The sequence below is a fragment of the Schistocerca americana genome, chromosome X, assembly GCF_021461395.2.
Source record: "Schistocerca americana isolate TAMUIC-IGC-003095 chromosome X, iqSchAmer2.1, whole genome shotgun sequence".
In the NCBI taxonomy this organism is placed as follows: Eukaryota; Metazoa; Arthropoda; class Insecta; order Orthoptera; family Acrididae; genus Schistocerca; species Schistocerca americana.
Genome location: NC_060130.1, coordinates 699,557,448 through 699,579,788, shown reverse-complemented (window position 1 = coordinate 699,579,788; position 22,341 = coordinate 699,557,448). Strand labels below are relative to the sequence as shown.

The 22,341-nt window shown below is 44.9% G+C and overlaps 1 protein-coding gene across 1 annotated transcript in view; it reads right to left on the bottom strand.

Annotated features, from left to right (window-relative positions):
- The window catches only part of LOC124556259, a 462,906-nt gene that overhangs the window by 103,920 nt on the left and 336,645 nt on the right, over positions 1-22,341 (bottom strand). The window contains exon 13 of the mRNA XM_047130246.1: positions 6,415-6,714. Coding sequence (XP_046986202.1) covers positions 6,415-6,714 — 300 coding nt within the window. The remainder of the gene's footprint in view (positions 1-6,414; positions 6,715-22,341) is intronic.

The following is a 22,341-nucleotide window of genomic DNA, read 5'->3' as shown; positions in this document are numbered from 1 at the left end:
TCAGAGCTATTTTTTTTATGCTTGTAGCACAATTACACAATCTTCACGCCTGACGGAGTTGTTAGCAGACGGCAGTCTGGTCGCGGCCCTTGCTGGCCACCCGGATCACTTGATCTGCCAGAACTGCAGTAGAACATTTCGGATGAGATCGTAGCAAATCGAGCATCGATCCATCTTCAGCAACTTGCTGACCAGAGCACAAAAGTGCCAAGAAATGAATGGTGATCACTTTCAACACCTGCTACAGTCAGGTTATTAGCGTATTTCCTATCCTCCGCTGTGTACCCCGATACTCTGTTCTTTGGGCCACTTCTATTTGCTCCATCCTGTATACCAAACTGAGAAAGCACCAAGGATGATGCATTGACGTACATAGAAACAGAGCTAGTTCAGATATTGATACTTTATTATAATTGTGATTTTTTTTTTTCCTCTGTAGTGTAAGTAACAGAGCTTTGATTTTCAAAGCTCGTAATTTGCTATGGTTTTTGATAACTTTAGAAGTCTTTCTCTCTCACAAACCTGTAAGCAGCTTTCTCCATTAACATTTCCTGTGACTGCCAAGTGAAAATTCAGCACGCTGTAGTATCCCTAACATAACCAATGCAAGTACTAGGACAACCTGCATATCATTCCACTCTGCATTGTTGCCACATATATCCAAGATCGAGGCGATGACATCATCCAAGATGGCGTCGTGTAGACCTGGGAACAGCGCATAACGTCATCGAAGATGGCGGCCATGACATCATTCAAGATGGCGGGAAGTTTGAATTTTGGCGGGAAAGTGCCACTCCCCCCTCCCCAGAAAATCGACAAAAAGTTCAAATTACAACAGGATAATGCACCATACCTCGGTTATCTCTACTAAGCAAAGAAAATGGCCGGAAGAAAGGTCACTTGGGCTAACCTAAGTCATCCGACCACCACTTCAATTTTACGAGCTGGCGCCAAGTTTGAATTTTGGTGGGAAGATAGGTCACTTGGGGTTTCGCTGCTGGCGCGAAAGAAAGGACACCTGTACTAACCCGACCTCGTCCTAAGGATTCGTGGGAAAAAGTACTTGTCCCTATTTTTAAGCAATTTCATGCATGTGTGTTTGCCACTGGGTCCAGAGCCCAACTGACTTAGTACATTTCGTCGCCGCCAGAGGATGCTACAGTGACGTCAGGTCCTGACGCAAGTTCAGTTATTCAAGATGGCTGCATACATTTTGTTCGCCATGTGCTCTAGGACACAGCCACTGCACGATCCCATTACGTAATCCAAGATCGTCTGCTCTCTCTCTCACACGTTTATAGTCGGCCGGCCGCTGCGGCCGAGCGGTTCTAGGCGCTTCAGTCTGGAACCGCGCCACCGCTACGACCGCAGGTTCGAATCCTGCCTCAGACATGGATATGTGTGAAGACCTTAGGTTAGTTAGGTTTAAGTAGTTCTACGTCTAGGGGACTGATGACCTCAGATGATAAGTCCCATAGTGCTCAGAACCATTTAAAGCATTTTTATAGCGGGATACGTGGCACATGTGCGGCCAGCGAGCGCGCGACTGATGACGTCACAGCCCCCAGTCAGCACGTTCATACTCCTGCCACACAGTCTTCTGCAAATATCCTAACCAAACTAACTGAACACATGTTGCACCCACATCGCTCATCTGATGCATCAATTACGTAAGTACTTAATTCCAATTCAATCATAATTATATTCAATAACTGAATGTACCATTTCTATATTCAATGATCAAATTGGAAGTTCCACATTTTGCCACTACGACCACAGTGTTCTTTCATGATGTAGCACCCCTCACCCCTAGAATGCTGCTCTCCTATTGGCTACTGCATTAGTCACGTGATTCAACTTCATAGAACCAAGGACTTGCAATCAATTTTCGAGAATGCCGCAATTATCGCCAATGCCACACCCACCTGGACTTGGAATGAAATAGTTAAAGTCTGCACCACGATCCTCAACAGACTGCCACATCCCCCTACCAGCCCATGTTGTCCGGCTAACGTGCATAGTGCATTACATAATCCAAAATCGTGGGGCGAGATGGCGGGAAAATGACTCTATTATAGACATAAATTTTTATTTTGCAATCAATCTCTCCACCACGATATCTAGACTCCAACTGACCTAGTACACATTGTTGCCAACAGAGGGTACTTTCATCCCTCCTGTGACCTAATCCAGTATGCTGGTCTGCAGGGGTAAAATGGCGCGAAAATGACTCAGACTGCGCTGGGGTGCAGGGGAGAGTAAGGAAGGAGTGCTCTCTATTTACTTTTGAACATGGTATCTAGGGATGGAGGACATTTATCACACTGACGCAAAACACTCGCCATGTTGTGTTTGGGACACAATACACAGTCTGCAGACACAAACAACTCCTAATTTTCCCAAATAATTTCAGTACAGATCTGAAGACTGCTCCTAAATAATGCTGCACAATTACGTGTAGACACGCTCAGTACTCGTAAACTGTCCAAATAGCGCATGGCGCAGCTCACAGGCCCGCTCGCAAAATAATACAAACAACGTACACAGACACTGCCCCCTCTCCACTAGAGCACACAGGAAGTTAGCGGCAACCCCTGCCAAGTGACACGACCGTCAGCTGTCAAACTACACACAGGTGCCTTCAGGCATGAGGCGGCAGCATCGCTTTTCATATTTGACACCAGTGAAATTTCTGTCGCATTACGTGGTCACCTAGACGCCGATGATGATGCGATCGGATGGGAGCGAAGACTTATTTACATAGCGAGGACACTCCAAGCTGAGCCGCACGCGTGTGTGGTTGACGTGAATGGGCGGGAGTGCAGACGCGAGCCGCCGCCGGACGCAGGTGAAAGCGGCTTCTATTTTCTGTTATATACCGACGTCACACAACTGTTGTTACAGCACATGGCTTTGAAAAAAAAAAAAAAAAAAAACAAGTCAACCTCTCAGGATTTGTATAGCTTCTCTAGTCATGTCATAACATAAACCATATTAGCTTTACAGTGCAATATATACAAATTTTACACAACGTAAGCCACACTAACCACGATAACTACGTAATAATGGGTCGAGCTCCATCGCCTATAAAAATCATCCCTTTCTTGTTCTTCTTATGTTTCTGCTATTACATCACGGCACTTTCAAATCTGTTACTATACATCGATAAGGAGTGCTAAGCTCCTCGACATGGATGCATCTCGAGATGGGTGAGGACTCGTAAAGCCCCATTAATTCACGAGAGGTGGAGTGTAGCGGTCTTCTTCTACTCGGTTCCAGGTTAATTCGCTAATGGTTTGTCAATGACAATGTGAGGAGAGTCTTTCACTCTCTAATTTTACCCTAAGACAGTGAGAATGCTCTGTGACTCCCATACGCAGAGAGATACATCGAAAATTAAACACTATGCTCGAGGTGATAGAAATTGTGGAGTGCTGTCTCATATACTTTGATGATTTATGTGTTCAAGAATTAACACTGAATGGATGTACTGCACAGTCATCTATCCACATTTGCACTGATACCCGCAACGTGAAGAAGGAGTGGTTTAACTATGATGTTGAAATTGGGGGAAGATGCTGTTACATCACTGGCTGGTGTTGAAGTTACTGGAAAATTGTTCGTGCTATCAACTGTGATGCTTATTATTACAGTAAATGGATGTTGTGTTTTCCATTCCATCCGTGCTTTGGTTACCACATAATTATTGACTCATATTGCTTAATTCAGTTGGGGAAAAAGTTTTGGTAGATGGACAGTAACTTCTGGGGTGAATAGCGCCGAAACAGCGATCGTGTACATGAGTGCAATATGAGGAATCAGTCGAAATGGAAAGCAGAGTCATGAGCTATTCCGTCAGTGTGAGAGACGAGTATGAATGTAGAGCTCGTGAATCACCTACGGACTGTAGTTTGGAGAGCTACGCCAACACGGGAAAACTCTTCCACTTTGCTTATGTGGTAACTGTCTTATTTAAAATAAACCGATGTGTGACGTGTTATGCTATCCGCCGTACGATCCGTGTGTGTTGAAAGCAGGAAGGGTATGATGTTAGGAGCGCTGGGAAGAGTGCATTCGGCGTTATATTCGTACACAGGTTGTGTTAGGGTAAGAATTTCCGTGATAGCGTTAACTATTTCTGGGACACAATACAATTCCCGAGAGGTCGACTTGGCTCATTTTTTTAATGTGATGTAAGAATAACATTGGGAACATTTTAGATGGCGAGTCGCCATGCAGACGTTTCGCAGTAAGGTGTCAGTGATGCTGGGGCGGGTACTCATCTTGTATGTTCCGTTAGGGGGAGAGCAGGCTGCTCTATCCTATCATCAGCGGTAAAGACAAGTGCCACCTTGAGTTGTCTCGCGTATGGGGTCTGCGCCTTGGAGTTGTGTGACGTCGGTAAATAACAGTAAATGTGTACTCGAAAATAGAAGCCGCTTTCACCTGCGTCCGGTGGCGGCTCGCGTCTGCACTCCCGCCCATTCACGTCGGCTGCGTCGACCACACGTGTATGCGGCTCAGCTTGGAGTGTCCTCGCTTGGTAAATAAGTTTTCGCTCCCATCCGACCGCGCCATCATCGGCGTCTAAGTGACCACGTATTGCGATAGGAATTTCTCTGGTGTCAACCATGAAAAGGGATGTTGCCGCCCCATACCTGAAGGCACCTGTGTGTAGTTTGACAGCTGACGGTCGTGTCACTTTGCAAGGGTTGCCGCTACCTCCTATGTGCTCTAGTGGAGAGGGGGCGGTGTCTGCGTACGTTGTTTACATTCTTTTGTGAGTGAGCCTGTGGGCTGCGCCATGCGCTATTTGGCCAGTTTACGAGTACTGAGCGTGTCTACAAGTAACTGTGCTGTATTACTTAGGAGCAGTCTGCAGGTCTGTACTGAAATTATTTGGGAAAATTAGGAGTTGTTTGCGTCTGCAGACTGTGTACTGTGACCCGAAGCACAACATGGCGAGCGTTTTGCATCAGTATGATAAATATACTCCCTAAATAAAATGTTCAAAAGTAAATAGAGAGCACTCCTTCCTTACTTTCCCCTGCAGCCCACCGCAGTCTCAGTCATTTTTGCGCCATTTTACACCTGCAGACCAGCATCTTGGATTAGGTCACAGGAGGGATGAAAGTACCCTCTGTTGGCAATAATGTGTACTAGGTCAGTTGGAGTCTATATATCGTGGTGGAGAGATTGATTGCAAAATAAAAATTTATGTCTATAATAGAGAGAGACTTTTTCCCGCCATCTCGCCCCACCATCTAGTATTACGTAATGCACTATGCACCTTAGTGCACGTAGTGCACGTTAGCCGGACAACACGGGCTGGTAGGGGGACGTGGCGGTCTGTTGAAAATCGTGGTGGAGACTTTAACTATTTCATTCCAAGTCCAGGGAGGTGTGGCATTGGCGATAATTGCGGCATTCTCGAAAACTGATTCCAAGTCCTTGGCTCTATGAAGTTGAATCACGTGACTAATGCAGTTGCCAGTAGGAGAGCAGCATTCTAGGGGTGGGGGGTGCTACATCATGAAAGAACACTGTGGTCGTAGTGGCAAAATGTGGAACTTCCAATTTGATCATTGAATATAGAAATGTTACATTCAATTATTGAATATAATTATGATTGAATTGGAATTAAGTACTTACGTAATTGATGCATCAGATGAGCGATGTGGGTGTAACATGTGTTCAGTTAGTTTGGTTAGGATATTTGCAGAAGACTGTGTGGCACGAGTATGAACATGCTGGCTGGGGGCTGTGACGTCATCAGTCGCACTTGCTGGCCATACACGCGCCGCGTATCCCTCTGTAAACATGTGTGAGAGAAAGAGAAGACAAACATGGCTTACCTATCTTCCCATCAAAATTCAAATTTGGTGCCAGTTCGTAGGATGATGTGCCGGTCGGGTGACTTAGTTTAGCCCAAGTGACCTTTCTTCCCGCTATTTTCTTTGCTTAGTAGAGATAACCGAGATGTGGTTCATTATCCTGTTTGAATTTGAACTTCGCGCCGATTTTCTGGGGTAGGGGGCATGGCACATTCCTGCCAAAATTCAAACTTCCCACCATCTTGAATGACGTCATGGCCGCCATATTAGATGACGTCAATCGCTGTTGCCAAATCTACACGAAGCCATCTTGGATGTCGTCATCGCCGCTATCTTGGATACATGTGCAACAATGCAGAGTGAAATGATCACAAGTTGTCCCAATACTAACGCAAAGCCAGCGAAAATTTTCCAATATGATTCGTCAGCGTGTAATTTTCTTAATTATAGTTGAGGTAAATAAGGAGAAAACAAACCATTCTTCTCCCATTAGTGTGTTAGAAGCAAAGCAGCCATCGTGGTTGACAATTAGAATCTGCTGATATGACATGAAGAATATGTAACATATTTATACACTTACAGAACTGGTGGCGTTGGCGTCACTGTATAATGTTGGGCTGGTGGCAGCTGACGATGTGAAGACGAATGAGACATTGTGAATTTGGCTCGTCGTTTGTAATCCCACGTCGAGTACATTGACTATCATGTTGTCGGTTGTAATAGCAATCCTGTCGTGCTGACCAAGAAGTGCGTAACTGGTGTACTTATCTACGAGCTTCACTATACTCTGTGACACTGTCCCATTAGCGTCTGCCGTTTGAAGGACGCTTTCGTTCACATTCATGAGGTTGCTGATCACCAACACCATGCTCTCTGCAATCTGAAAAGGAGAAAGAACCAAACTTTAGACCTGCTTGCTGCTAGAAAAGGTTCAGATTCGTAACATGAGACATTTACAGTCCTGATAGAATAAAGTTGCTTGCCGCACCAAGGCTTGGCTTTCAGGGACGACGTTCAACTATAGAAGACTGGTATTTTGAGGTGGGCAGTAAGGCATATACATAAGACTGAGCAGGTAAAGCGTTATCACAGTGGAATAACTGACCGGGTTGGAGTCATGGTCAGCTACACAGTTTTAATGTTTTAGGGAGATCAGCTTCGGTGAACCAAAGATCTTCGCAATCGGCAAGTTTTACGGAAAAACATCGAGAAAGAAACCAGGAAATACCAGAGGTCTTAATCTATCAAGACTAAGCATTAGACAGCGTCAGCGCAGGAAATTTAGAGAGGTATGATAAAGAAGGTAGTGCCTGGAAAGTATGTACGCCTCAAACAAGACACGTATGACAAAGCAAGAACGAGGGTAAAAAGCAATGTAGACTTGACAGAATGGGTACCAGTTAGAGCTGATTTGCATCAGGAATCTTCCACCAGTCCTCACATAGTTGATTTAATTATGTATATTCTGCTATAGAGCATTAGATACTAAGCCCTGTGAAACATGATGCTTGCAAATGATATCATTTGGTGCAGCATTAGCAACCAGATAATGTGGAGGACTGGAGACGGGAATTGGAGAACAGAGGGTAAAGTGAAAACGAATGTCGGTGTGTGTGGGGAGCGAGAAATGTAGACCAGTCTTAATCAACGGGGAGATTTCAAAGAGAATAGATTTCTTTAAGTACCTCAGGTGAACTGTGGCAAGCAAAGGAAACCTGGGTCCTAAGATAGATCCCAGGGTGTAAACTGGATACAGGAAATGGAAAGGAATTTTTAAAATTGTTTACAGAAATCTGAAGGTCAAAACCAAAGGAAGACTGTATAAGAAACTCGTGATATCTGATTTGCTGCACGGAGTGTAGACATTGCCAACTGCTAGAAAACAGTACAGGAGGCTGTTTGCAGAAGAGACGAAGATCTTGAGATGGATGTGCGACGTCAGCAGAATTAACAGTAAACTGAATTGAAAAAATCCTTGGAAGTTTAAAAGAAGAAATGTATTCGCAGTTGGGAATACGAGTAGACTTCAGCTACACAGTTTATTAGTAACATATGAAAATTTGCGGCTGACCGGGAACCTAACACGGATTTCCTACTTATTGCGAGCAATCGCCTTACCATTTAGACTATCCGAGCACGTTACCTGGACTGACACAAATTTCAATAAGTCACATACCTATCTATTTATTCTCTCATACATTATTAATTCATTTGCCCACACTCGCACATCTCGTGATTGCCATACAGATTTTCGAACCAAGACAATGACAAGTCATAGACTCTCGATGTCATTTTCGTTACCGGCCCTTCTTCGCTTTATATATATATATATATATATATATATATATATATATATATATATATATATATATATTTGACCCGGACGGGAATCACGAGATGTGCGACTGCGTAAATGAATTAATGATCTGTAAGAATGTGTAGGCGTGTGACATGTGGAAGTTTGAATCGGTCCGGGTAGCGTTCTCGGATAGCCTAAGTGATGAGGCAATCGCTCGCGATAAGTGGGAAATACGGTTTCGAATCCTGGTCTGGCAGAGATTTTCATATGTCAAATTAAGTAGCACATCTATACCTATTACAGTTACGCTGAACTCCAGGAATAAATTTCAATTATTTATTATTGTCATGGCGTGTTTAGGCATGTAATACTATTCTGCAGTTCGTCTGTTTCACAGTGTACTATGCAATGTCCTTCAGACTTGCGTGTATGTCTGAAGGACATTGCACAGTGCACTGTAAAACACACAGACTGCAAAGTGGCTTAAAAGTTATTGAGGTTCCAAGGAGCTTCAGAGTAAAGGGGCCCAGCGGTATGAACATGCCCTGAGAAGAGACGCATAGTCGAAAAAGACTGATGTAGAGGTTGGAGAAGGTTCCAGGGACAGAGAAAGACCAAAGAAAAAGTGAACTGACTGTGTTAGAGAGGTCAGAAGCGAGAAATAATTGAAGGACGGTAACACACAGGATAGAGTTAAATTGGAGAAACTTACCAGGAACATTGACCATGTATAAGGCACGAAACTACACGCCAGAAGAATAAGTATTGATTAACGATTTCCTGTCAAATGGAAGCTTCAATTAGGAAACATTGCTATCTATGAAAATTGCCCTTTATCGAAATCACAGTTATCTATGTACTTTTACTTTCATCGTACACGTCTCAATAACTTTGCTTCATATTCGCTCTGTAGTTACGGATTCCTGTACTTTTCGTATACGAAGGTGTTTCGAAACTTCAACGATAAACTTTCAGAAAGACTACGCCACATCTCGCTGGTTCATAGTAAAGAACACAGACATTTTAACCTGTCATTTATGAGCCATTTCATTATTAAAGAGAACTGATCTTGAATGGCAACACACTATTGTCAGTACTTAATTAGCTGTTTTTCTGCTCTAAAGCTTTCAGTGTGTCTTGTGTGTTGTTACTGTTACTGGGTACATGAGAGGTTCTGGGTTCCGTGTGGACTGCTATTTTTGAACTCACTGCAATAATTGGCTAAAATTTACAGTCGCGCGAAATTTGGCACGGACTTCAATGCGATATGCCTTTAATGGGTTCCACATCGAAACATTGTCTCGAAATTTGGTAGAAAATCCGAAGAAATTGTGGTCGTATGTAAAGTACACAAGCGGCAAGACGCAGTCAATACCTTCGCCGCGCAGTGCCGATGGTACTGTTACCGACGACTGTGCCGCTAAAGCGGAGTTATTGAACGCAGTTTTCCGAAATTCCTTTACCAGGGAAGACGAATGGAATGTTCCAGAATTTGAAACACGAACAGCTGCTAGCATGAGTTTCTTAGAAGTAGATACCTTAGGGGTTGCGAAGCAACTCAAATCGCTTGATACGGGCAAGTCTTCAGGTCCAGATTGTATACCAATTAGGTTCCTTTCAGATTACGCTGATACAATAGCTCCCTACTTAGCAATCATATACAACCGCTCGCTCACCGATAGATCTGTACCTACAGATTGGAAAATTGCGCAGGACGCACCAGTGTTTAAGAAGGGTAGTAAGAGTAATCCATCGAACTACAGACCTATATCATTGACGTCGGTTTGCAGTAGGGTTTTGGAGCATATACTGTATTCAAACATTATACCTCGAAGGGAACGATTTATTGATATGTAATCAGCGTGGTTTCAGAAAACATCGTTCTTGTGCAACGCAGCTAGCTCTTTATTCGCACAAAGCAATGGCCGCTATCGACAGGGGATCTCAAGTTGATTCCTTATTTCTAGATTTCCGGAAAGCTTTTGACACCGTTCCTCACAAGCGACTTCTAATCAAGCTGCGGGCCTATGGGGTATCGTCTGTTGTGCGACTGGATTCGTGATTTCCTGTCAGGAAGGTCGCAGTTCGTAGTAATAGACGGCAAATCATCGAGTAAAACTGAAGTGATATCAGCTGTTCACCAGGGAAGCGTCCTGGGACCTCTGCTGTTCCTGATCTATATAAATGACCTGGGTGACAGTCTGAGCAGTTCTCTTAGGTTGTTCGCAGATGATGCTATAATTTACCGTGTAGTAAGGTCATCCGAAGACCAGTATCAGTTGCAAAGCGATTTAGAGAAGATTGCTGTATGGTGTGGCGTGTGGCAGTTGACGCTAAATAACGAAAAGTGCGAGGTGATCCACACGAGTTCCAAAAGAAATCCGTTGGAATTAGATTAATCGATAAATAGTACAATTCTCAAGGCTGTCAATCCAACTAAGTACCTGGGTGTTAAAATTACGAACAACTTCAGTTGAAAAGACCACATAGATAATATTGTGGGGAAGGCGAGCCAAAGGTTGCGTTTCATTGGCAGGACACTTAGAAGATGCAACAAGTCCACTAAAGAGACAGCTTACACTACACTCGTTCGTCCTCTGTTAGAATATTGCTGCGCGGTGTGGGATCCTTACCAGGTGGGATAGACGGAGGACATCGAAAGGGTGCAAAAAAGGGCAGCTCGTTTTGTATTATCACGTAATAGGGGAGAGAGTGTGGCAGATATGATACGCGAGTTGGGATGAAAGTCATTAAAGCAAAGACGTTTTTCGTCGCGGCGAGATCTATTTGCGACATTTCAGTCACCAAATTTCTCTTCCGAATGCGAAAATATTTTGTTGAGCCCAACCTACATGGGTAGGAATGATCATCAAAATAAAATAAGAGAAATCAGAGCTCGAACAGAAAGGTTTAGGTGTTCGTTTTTCCCACGCGCTGTTCGAGAGTGGAATGGTAGAGAGATAGTATGATTGTGGTTCGATGAACCCTCTACCAAGCACTTAAATGTGAATTGCAGAGTAATCATGTAGATGTAAATGAATTATGTTCTATGGTGGGGAGGTGGGCAATAGAAGAGACGCTAGTTGTTTCTGTGAAAATCGGTGTCCTAGAACAAATATACCTTCACTGTACTTGACTATGTCTTCCAGAAAAAGAGAATCGTCACCCTGAACTGTATAATTGTAATACGAGAACTATGTATTGTCAGAAAACCTCCATATGTTGCTATAATAATGAAGCTCTAATCAGTATTGTTGCTATGGGAATAGGTTACGTAAGAACATTACACACTTTTGAACCCATATGCTTTAACTTTCCGATAGTTAAAATAACTTATAAGAGCAAAGCAGGATTCATGTGCAAATCAATAACATCTGTGCACGGGAGGTAGCATCATTAACTTTTTAAAGAAGAAACTACTGCATCATTTCGATAGGAGGTGCGAAATCGAGAGGTGCTGGAGCCTATACTTTGTGAAAGTGGTACAGGTGTATAACGTACTCCTACCTTCATTAAAAAAGCTAATGATTCTGTTTTATACACACGAACACACGTATTATTCAATGATGAAGTCTACTTCGGTCGTGTATGCTATTTTAACTACTGGAAAAGTTAAAGCACAGATGAACTCAACAAAAACTACTAACTGCAATAGCTTCCGATTCTAGCATAACGGTTCCAGAGACAGTTTCAATTCTGATGCGCGATCTCAGCTGTCAGCTCTGGGGGACATTGGACAGATCAGTAGAACCTTTATGTGGCTAGCACGTGCATCTGATTGAACGAGCCTTGATGCTATCTCTGCGGGTATGTCAAGAGCGTGGTGTACATTAGTCAGATTGCAATCAGAATCGAACTGACTGTCAGATTGAATGACGCAAATTACGATATGACACAGAACCCCGCTGCTCTCGATACTGTTGGGCAGCTACTGTTTCGAAGTGGTTCAGGACACTGTGTTTAAATATCTGTTGTAAATTTATCGAAAGATACCTCGAATAATACGAAACTGACCTAAAATTGTTGTCATTTGTTGTCAGAAACTTATGGAGGCCTCTTGCACATGACTCATAAACGACGAGCTAAAAATAATACGTTCCGTAATAATAAAAATTTATCCTCTATACCTATGATTAATCTATCGTTCCTATAAACTCCTGAGTGAGGTTATAGATCGTTTTGTGGTATAATACATTAAACAATTTGAGGTAACATAGGTAATTAGTTTATAGAATGAATCTAAATTTAGCACGTTCTTCCTCGTGTTGCAAATTGCTGTTAACTTTCAGTTGGTTTGTGGTGTTGATATAAATGGCAAAGACGTTACTGTATTTCAGAATGTGTCACTTTATTTGTTAAGATCATCTGCAGGGGCTAATACTGTGATGTATAAGACGGAAATTGTCCTAGCTGGCACGAAACAAAAACCACCAGCACCTATACAGAAAAAAAACCTGATCTCAAATTATGCCTCTAAAAGCAGAAAGTGGTGTTAAATGTTACAAATGATCTTAACCATATGAGAAACATTTTTTCTAAACTATATATATATATATATATATATATATATATATATATATATATAACTGACAGTATAAGGACTAATAAAGTCTGGGTTTGTTATATCCTTTCCAATATAGGCAACTGATAGAATGTTCCAAAATACTATTTGTGCCACCGCATACCCCGCGTGTACTGGGTGAACCGGGAATCCATCAACAAAATTGGAGCTTGTTGAGGGATATTTTGTGAGTATTTTTTAAATTTCAATTCATTGGCTTTAGAGTCGTGCCCATTGAGCCCTCTCAGTAACGGAAAAGCAATTCGATAGCGTATTGGAGACGATTTTCATATCAGTTACGACGATGCAAAACGTGAGGACAACACAGCACCCAGTTCTAGAGCGGAGAATTATGAGTATTTTGATATGAGAGACCCGCGGTCTTCGGTGGCTTGTTACAGACTAATTACGCTTCATTTGATTTCTTCTCCCATTCATCTTTGTATTTGGTAGAGTGAAAATACCTGTACAACAGTGTTAATGTCGGCATTGTAGCGACCTCTTCAGTTGACGAATCGAGTGTGAACAGTGAAATCTGATTCGCTGTGTGATATCTTTCCTAGTTCTTTGTGTTGTTTTTGCTAAGGACAGTACTCCGTTTTTCTCACGTGTTGTTAAACATAACTGAAAGTGCAATAAACGTGAGATGTGCTAACCAGTCTCGAAACATTCAGTATAGAGTCATAGCTAACCAAACAAACAAAATCCTATGGTGCTAACCCCGTGAAGTGAGTTCGACGTTAATTCGGAACGTTCCGCAGTGCAGGATCAAAGACGTCAACCTCCGCTGCAAGCAACGGCTACAAACATGAGCATCCGCCGTCGAGCACACAAAACATGCAGCAAACCGAAGGAAATCCGACAAATGATGAATCAGAGTACCTCTGTCAATCAGAGTACCTCACACAGCAAAGAAGGCGGGAATCAGCCACGTAAAATTGCCACCATTCTGGCCGACAAGACCAGAATTGAGGTTTATGCAAGCCGAAAGCATTTTTGAACAGCACGGCATCAGGGATAGCGTGGTCAGATTTAATTGCATAGTTGCTCACTTCAACGGAACTCAAACTGTGCATGCTGAAGAAGAGTAGCATTAAAAGATTGTATAATTCGACTATTGGCATTGATGCCAGAGTTTCGGGCTCAAAAATTATTATAGGTGATGAAAATTAGGGGATAAGTCCCCCAAGCAGTTTTGAAGGGCCTTATGACACTGGAAGGAAACGATTTGCTGTCTGAGAATTCTATTCGCATACTATCGCTTTAGAGGCTACCTCTTTACATTCGCACAGTTTTGGTGGTAAACACTGAGATGCCTTTCAGCGTTCTAGCAGATAAAGTTGAGGCCATTCCAAACAATCTGAAAAACAGTGTTTCCAGCGCAGTGGCACACGACAACATTGGGGACGGGCCGAAGAGCGAATGACGGAGGCGTGACAGCTCAGTGGACCTGGACAGCGATCCACGCTGCGCCGCTCGTGCACAAGTAAACAAGTTTCAAGCCTGGCGCCCACTAAGAAACTGAAATCATGTCCGAACTGTTTTCGTGCCCACTCACGGGACAGTTGCCCATCCCGTGAAGCACAGTGTTATTTTTGTAATAAGAAAGGACATATGCAAGCTGCGTGTAGTAAGAGAAACTCTTATTCACAACCAGTCTCCCCTTCGCATGACTCGCGTGGGCGTCGCCGCAACGGAAACCACCGTGATCATGATTCACATCAGCCTATGGACGTTAACGTCATTTATTCACAGCCTTCTGCTTCACGTGCTTCTACAGCTCGTCGTGTGAATAAACAAGTTTTGCTAGACACTTCCTCACTCATTTAGCGTGGTGCGAGGAAACTTTTTGTGACTGTGAACATTTGTGGACGATCTGTTCGCATGCAGCTGGACACTGGTACATCAGTTTCTTTACTGAACAGATCAACGTATGACTGGCTTGGTTCGCTCCCACTTCGTTGTTCACATTCCACGCTGACTGCATTTACTGGACAGGAAAAATCAGTGCTCTGCGTGTGTAGTTTGCAAGCCATGTATGGTGCAACGACACGTACAGTATCTTTCCATGTGCTCCGCTCTAGTGATGCTACGAACATTTTTGGCATTGACACATTTGAACTTTTTGGCCTCGCAATTCAGGTCAGTATATTTTACATCAACGCTAGTGACCATGCAGACTGTGTTGCCGCACGATGCGATGATTTTGCTGAACTCTTTTCTGATGGCCTTGGTTGTGCCACAGACTTAGCAGCGCATGTTGTAGTTAAAGGTAATGCCATGCCTATTTTCCAGCGCGCACGCCTGGTATCGCACGCACTGCACGACACCGTAGCTGCTAAACTTAAGCATTTGAAAAACAGTGGTGTCATTGAACCTGTTTCTGCTTCACACTGGGCTTCGCCTATAGTGTGTGTGAAAAAACCAAACGGTCATCTCCATATTTGTGCTGACTTTAAGTCTACAGTAAATCCCTGGACAGTGGTCGCTACGTTTCCCTTATCATGTCCTGAAGACATTTTTGATAAGCTTGGTACGAGAAAATTCTTTTCCATGATTGACTTGCTGGACGCATACTTTGAGATTCCGCTCGACGAACAGTCACAGCGCTATATTGTGATCAACACCCACCTCGGATTGTTCAAGTGTCGCCGCCTTCCGTTCGGTTGTGCTTTGGCTCCTGCTATTTTTCAGTCTTAATGCAGCAGTTGTGTGCCGCTGTCCCTGGTTGTTCCAATTATCTGGACGATATTGCCATATCAGGTCGCACCCCTGACGAACATTTGCAGAATTTGCGTGCCTTATTTACTGTACTTTTGCAGGCAGGACTCAAGTGTTACAGAGAAAAGGGAAATTTTTTTCAAACTGAGTTTCAGTATTTAGGACATACGATTAATGTACGGGGTATCCTCCCCTCGCCGTCACATCTCAGTGTGATTAGAGACTTGCCAGCACCCAGGAACTTGAAAAAACTTCAGTCTGTGTTGAGCAAAATTACGTATTATGTTCGGTTTATCCCCAATGCAGCGCAGATTGCAGCACCTTTGCATCGCTTTAGGTGTAAGAACGTTCCTTTTGTTTGGTCTTTGGAATGTGACGCTGCTTTCCACCAGCTCAGATCTGAGTTGTTGAGTGATCGCTGTTTGATTCCTTTCGATCCCTTCAAACCAGTTGATTTGGCTGTCGATGCATCTTCTCACGGCATCGAAGTGGTTCTCTTGCACCGCATTAATTCTGTCGATCACCCAATCGCTTCTGCGCCTAAGTTGCTCAGTTCTGCCCAGCAAAACTATTCTCAAATCTAGAATGAAGCTTTAGCTATTGTCTATGGAGTGGCCAAGTTTCATGATTTGTTGTAAGGTCGCAAGTTCTATTTGGTCACCGACCATAAGCCTTTGACGTTGCAGCCCGTGCTGCACAAAAGCTACGACGTTGGTCTTTATTTTTGTCTAACTACAATTACGAAATTTTGTTTTTGCCTACGGCCCAGCATGGCAATGCCGATAGTCTGTCTCATCTGCCTACTGGTCTTGACGAAGTGTTTGATTCTTCCGAATTATCTTGCATGTTCATTGATTCGCAAGATAGGGATTTCGCTAATGGTTTTCCGGCGGATTTTCGTCGCATTGCTTCCGCGACAGCCGCCGATGCGTCTTTGCTGATTCTTTTACAGTATGTTTATACTCAATGGCCTCCGTCTGCTAAGCAGATTCGTGATCCCCTTGTTTGACGTTACTTTGCGCAACGTCACAACTTGTCTGTACACCACGGTGTTATTTTGTTACGAACTGACAATAATCAGTCTCGTGTGGTTGTACCTCTTCACTGTAGTCGGAAATCCTCCGATTACTGCACGCTGGTCATTGCGGTATTGAGCCGTGGTAAAAATTGCTGTTTTGAAGAGCCCGCCACAGTGCGTAGTGTGAAGCAGTCGGCCTCCGTTTCTGGCGGTGGCGCCGCTGTGGCAATCGCAGCTTTGGTGTCTCCCTCTGGTGGGAAAGGGGAAAGGTTGCCTGTTCACGTGCATTTAAGGGGCGCTATGAGCTCGCCATGGGGTCAGTCTCTCGTCTCCAGCTTGCTAGTCTGTCTCTCGTCCGCATTTCTTAGGCAGTTAGTGGCTATCTGTCGTTCGAAGTGCTAGTATGTCTGTCGTTCGGATCAACCTTTAAAGCCGTCAAAATGAGTGTCTTTCCACTCCGCCAGTAAGAGAACTCAGCGAGTGGTCGCCCGGTCGGGGCTTAGTTCAGGCATCTGAGTCTGCGCGTTAGGCCGCCAGTCTGCTCGAGTTTGCTCAGGCAACGGTCATTGGCGGTTGGATCGATCGATTGGTCGGACCGTCTTGAGCGTCGGCGCATGTGAGGTCGCCACGTGAGTCCAGTGGGCTGCGGCGTATAGCGAGGGGTAGTGACTTCGCGGTCGACACGAGAACAACAGGAGTCAACCCACGACATAAGTCTGGCCGGTGCGAGCTGCGACGCCGTCAGAGGGGAGACCGGCGCGCCTTCCTGCGTCCGTTGAAGTGGCTGGCAGCGGACGGTTCGGGAGAGCGATTTGGGGGTGCTGCGCCAGGTCTTCTCGAGAAATCGCAGTTTATTAGAAGTTAAGTGATTGGTGATATGTTGTTTGATTTACTCTTGTTAAATTCTACTTGTTTTCTTGGTGAGGTCACCAGCCGTTTTGCTTTGGGGTCGTCCCACCATTTTTCTCCGTTTGCCCACCCGCGGGGAAGGTGGTTGTTTATAAATTGGGTGGTCGGTTTTTCCCTTGTGGAGTAGGGGTGGGTTAGAGCAACCTGCGGTTCGGGTTATTCGGTAATCTCCCTATCAATCTACCGTACGTTAGTAGCTGCCTCTGTCATGTTTGTTGGATTTGGTGTGTTAACGAATTTATTGCTTGGAGTGTAATGGCCTAATACCTGAAATATGTTTTGATCTTTGGAAACTTTGATATTATTGCCTATGATCTTGAGAGGCGGTATCTGTGTACTGTAGAGCATCATAACTATTGTTTGGCCAACCTTGTAGAATTTTATATAAGATTGCATTTCATGGGCTTTTATTTAAATGATCATTTCAGTATATAAAGTTGCCACCCTTTCACCGTAAGACCTTTGTTAGAAGTTAAAATCAAGTTGCACCTTCGGTGGCACGGTTAATATTTTAATTGTTAGTGTTTTGTACCATTTCCATCCCTCTTACGGGGGATGCATAGATTGTGTGCTTGTGTAAATTGTTAAAACTCTTAGTTTAAAGTAATCTGGTGTGTTGCAGATTTGCAGCAGTATAGTCTTTCAGAGGCGGTTGTGAGCGATCGTAACTATGGCTGTGTCAAAAGGGAGCGGCAAGGTTCTCTGCCCGAAAGCTCGTACAGTCAAAACTTGTTTCTTTCTGCCTCTGAATAAATTGTAAGTTTGATATTTAGAGGCTGTTTTCTGATTATAATTTTAAATCCGTTTCTTTTAAAAAAAGCTTTTAGGCACTATTAAACTGAATAAAGTTTCCATTTGTTAAAAGGAATTTGGTTATGATTTCATCAGTTACTCCCTGGCAACTACTTCCATGCTTACTTAGTGTGATTAAATGTGTCAATGTTCTTGATGAATCGTTAGTAAATAAAATAAATTCTTAACAATATTCTTTGAAAATAAATCACGGTTCAGGTATAGTGCGGACAAAGCAATTAGCGCGTTGTCACTGCACTCGGGTCGGCATTGATAAACAAATTGACAATTTGTTTGCTAATTGTCGCTCTTGTGCAAAGCATCAGTCTGCTCCCCACCAGCGCTTCTTTGCGTGGCTGACTCCTACTGTGCCTTGGCAGCGCGTTCATGTTGATTTTGCGGGTCCTTTCTAGGACACCAGCTGGTTGATAGTTATTGATGCGTACAGCAACTGTCCTTTTTGTTGTGCCTATGCCTTCTACTACATCTGCCAGTACTATTCAAACTTTGATGTCTATTTTTTGCATTGATGGTCTTCCTGAAGTTATTGTCTCCGACAATGGCCCCCAATTTGTGTCCTCCAAGTTTGAAACGTTCTGTGCTGCTAATGGCATTCGCTGTCTGACCTCAGCCCCGTTCCACCACCAGTCGAACGGCGAGGCTGAACGCTTTGTGTGTACATTTAAGTCACAGATGAGCAAGTTGCACGCCACGCACTCTCGTGAGCGCGCGCTCTGCACTCTCCTTGCTTCCTTATCGCTCCCAGTGTCGCGGCACCCGTCCCCCAACGGAATTCCTACATGGCTGCGCCCATCGGTCGCTCCTGCAGCTACTGCACCCACCGCTGCGGGCTCCCGCTGCTTCGCCTCGTTCTGGCTTGACACCGCATGCTTTGGTGTTCTATCGCGTTTTCTCTGGCAGGCAGCGATGGGAACAGGGGCGCATTCTTTGCCAGCTTGGCCGCGCCTTATTTGTAATTTCTGGTCCCTCTGGCACTGTCAAGCGACACCGGAATCAGATGTGTTTGTGCCCTCCTTGGTTTACTGCCGCTGGTTCTTTTCTGGCAGAACTGGATACTTTGCGGCTTCCGCCGCCTTAGCCCACGACTCCACCGATGGCGCCTCCGCCGCTCTCGCCTCCGCCGCGGGCGCTCCAGCCGCTGCCGCCGCCGCCGCCGCCGGTCTGGTGTCCTGCGTCGGGGGGCGCCTCTCGCAACTGCCACAGCCCCACCTTCGGCCGCCGCCTTCGCTGCTGCCGCTGTGGCTGTGTTCCTCCGCGGTGCCAGAACTGATGGACGCTGAGGCTGCCGTCACGCCGCCGCCGCCGCCGCTGTCGCCGTCTCCCAAGGAGGTTGTTGCTCTGCCTCCTCATCCGAGCGCGTCCTGGTCAGGTTTTCAACAGGGCGTTTTCCTCGCCCCATCGCGAGCAGTTCTGCTGTCCACCCCCTCAGTTGCTGCCATCGGGAGCCCTACTCAACGACGGTGCGCCGTTTCAGGGGGGAGGGAAGTGGTATCTATAGTTCCAATACCACAGCGTAGGTTGCCACAACGAGAGCGGACGATCTACACCGACGATAGCGCCGTCTAGCCGACGCTGTGCAGCTCTACCAGCTCCGCTCCACTTTCGCCCGGTTCATGAAGAGCAGGTGGCCAAGAACCATCGCTTTAGACTAGCTTGCTATTGAGACTTTCTTATCTGGACTTTGTCTGCACGCCTATGTGCTCATCACCTAAAGTTATGTAATATGTTTGCATATATTTATACTACAGGAAAACCACTTTTATTTTACTTGCAGCACTGAAAGCTTTACCTCACCTGCACCTACTCGCTTCCTTTCATTCGGCCTCTTTGTTAGATTTCAGGAACAGACCCACGCGCCGCTTTCCAGGCGGTATACAAAACCGGCACATGTGTTGTCCACCAAGTTGCGTCACCTTCTCGACGTTCACAGCGAGACGTCATCCACCGCAAAGATGGCTGCAAGCCAGTGCATGATTCCACGGTGGGGCCAATCCAAGTGGGCCTCTGGCCACACCCCTTTGAGTTCTTATGCACCACCGCACCATTGTTCCAAGAACGGCTGCAGCAGATAAGAGGTTCTAGTGTTCTGGGAGTCACCTCGCTACAGTGTGTCTCAGTGTGTTACTGTTGTGGAGTCAGTCAGAGTGCTATTGTCAGGTTGGTGAGTGAAATAGTTCTTGTTGTAGACCAACATACAGCTCTTAGCAGTGTTCACTGTACTACTGTGCGTTACAGTTCTGTCTTGCTCTCTGATTCTGAACAGTGCGCAGTGGTGGGGTGGACTTGTCAGACCATCGTTACTTCGCAGCATAGTTGATATTTGGCTGCTAGTCTTCGGCCACCAAGTATCAAACAACCATGCATAATTGTGAATTGCCACAGGGGGCAGTCTATGAAAGTTAAGTTGTTTCTTGTTTACTAAAGTATTCGTGTTTCACTCTAATTAATTGTGTCCTGATTTCCCTCCTTGGCTCGTACACGACATGGATGACATGTTCTCCATCTCAATGGAACAACACGAATTATACCTCAGACAGCTCTTTCAATGGCTAAGACAGTACGGTACTCCTTGAGCAGAAAAATCCGTACTGAACCTAATGCAAATTTATATGCCTGAACTACAAGCAACGTTGTGGTGCGACGTGGTTCACAATATCCTGCGTCCATATATATGACAAGAGTTTCAGCGTCAGGTATTGAAAGCCTTCCATAATGTAGCGCATTCTGGTGTCAAGACGAGAGTCAAGTTGGTGGCCAAGATGATTTAGTCGGGCATCAAAAAGGATTGCAATCAATGTGCACAATCCATTGAGAGTTGTCAGCGGAGCAAGATTGACAGGTATGTCTCAGCACTTTTAGTTACCTTCGACACATCAACGGCGCGTTTGATGCATGTGCATGTGGACCCGGTAAGATTGCTACCGAGCTCCGACCAGTACAGTTGCTTATTGACTACCATAGGCGGATTCACGTGCTGTCCAGAAGCCAATGCCATCACCGACATTCCAGCAGAAACAGTGGCCAGACCATAGAGGAGCCAAATACGGTGCCGCCACTCAGTCATAGTGTAAAAAATGGCTCTAAGCACTATGGGACTTAACATCTGAGGTCATCAGTCCCCTACACTTAGAACTACTTAAACCTAACTAACCTAAGGACATCACACACATCCATGCCCGAGGCAGGATTCGAACCTGCGACCGTAGAGGTCGCACGGTTCCAGACTGAGGCGCCTAGAACCGCTCGGACACTCCGGCCGGCTCAGCGGTCGTTACACGAGCCGGTAGAATGGTAAAACACCAGTTCCCTTGAACTGCTGGATGGGTGCTGGTGTTGCATATTTGGCAGTCAACACATCGAGTGTCAACAGTGAAATCTGATTCAGTGTGTGGTAACCTTACTACTTTACACTGAAGGGAAAAAGTCGTGGGATACCTATTAATATTGTGTCAAACCTCCTTTTGCCCAGAGTAGTGCAGCCGTCCATAATTTTGAATGTGTTGCAAATGCAGGATTTGGTGTACAAACTGACCTCTCGATTATGTCCCATAAATGTTCCATGGGATTCGTATCGGGTGATTCTGAGTTGTCCAGAATGTTCTTCAAACCAATCGCGAACACTTGTGGTCTGATGACATGGCGCATTGTCACCCATAAAAATTACATTGCTGTTTGGGAACATGGAGTACGTGAATGGCCTCAGATGGTATCCACATAGCCGAACGTAGCCATTTCCAGTCAATGGTCGGTTCATATGGACCAAATAACCCAGTCCATTCTATGTAAACACAGCTCACACCATTATGGACCCACCACCAGCTTGCACAATACCTTGTTAACAGCCTAGGCCCATGGCTTCGTTGAGTCTACGCCTCACTCGAACTCTACCCATAGCTCTTACCAACTTAAATCGGGACTCTCATGACCAGGCCACGGTTTTCCAGTGTAGCATACTACCGAAATGGTCAGGGGCCCAAAAATTAAATTGTAGGCGATGTGCTGTTAGCAAAGCCACTCGTGTAGGTTGTCTGCTACCACAGTCCATTAACGTCAAATTTCGACACATTGTCCTGGCGGATACGTTCGTCGTACGTCCCACATTGATTTATGGGTTATGCCACAAAGTGTTCCTTGTTTATTAGCACTGAAAACTCTACGCAAACGCCGTTGCTCTCGGTCGTTAAGT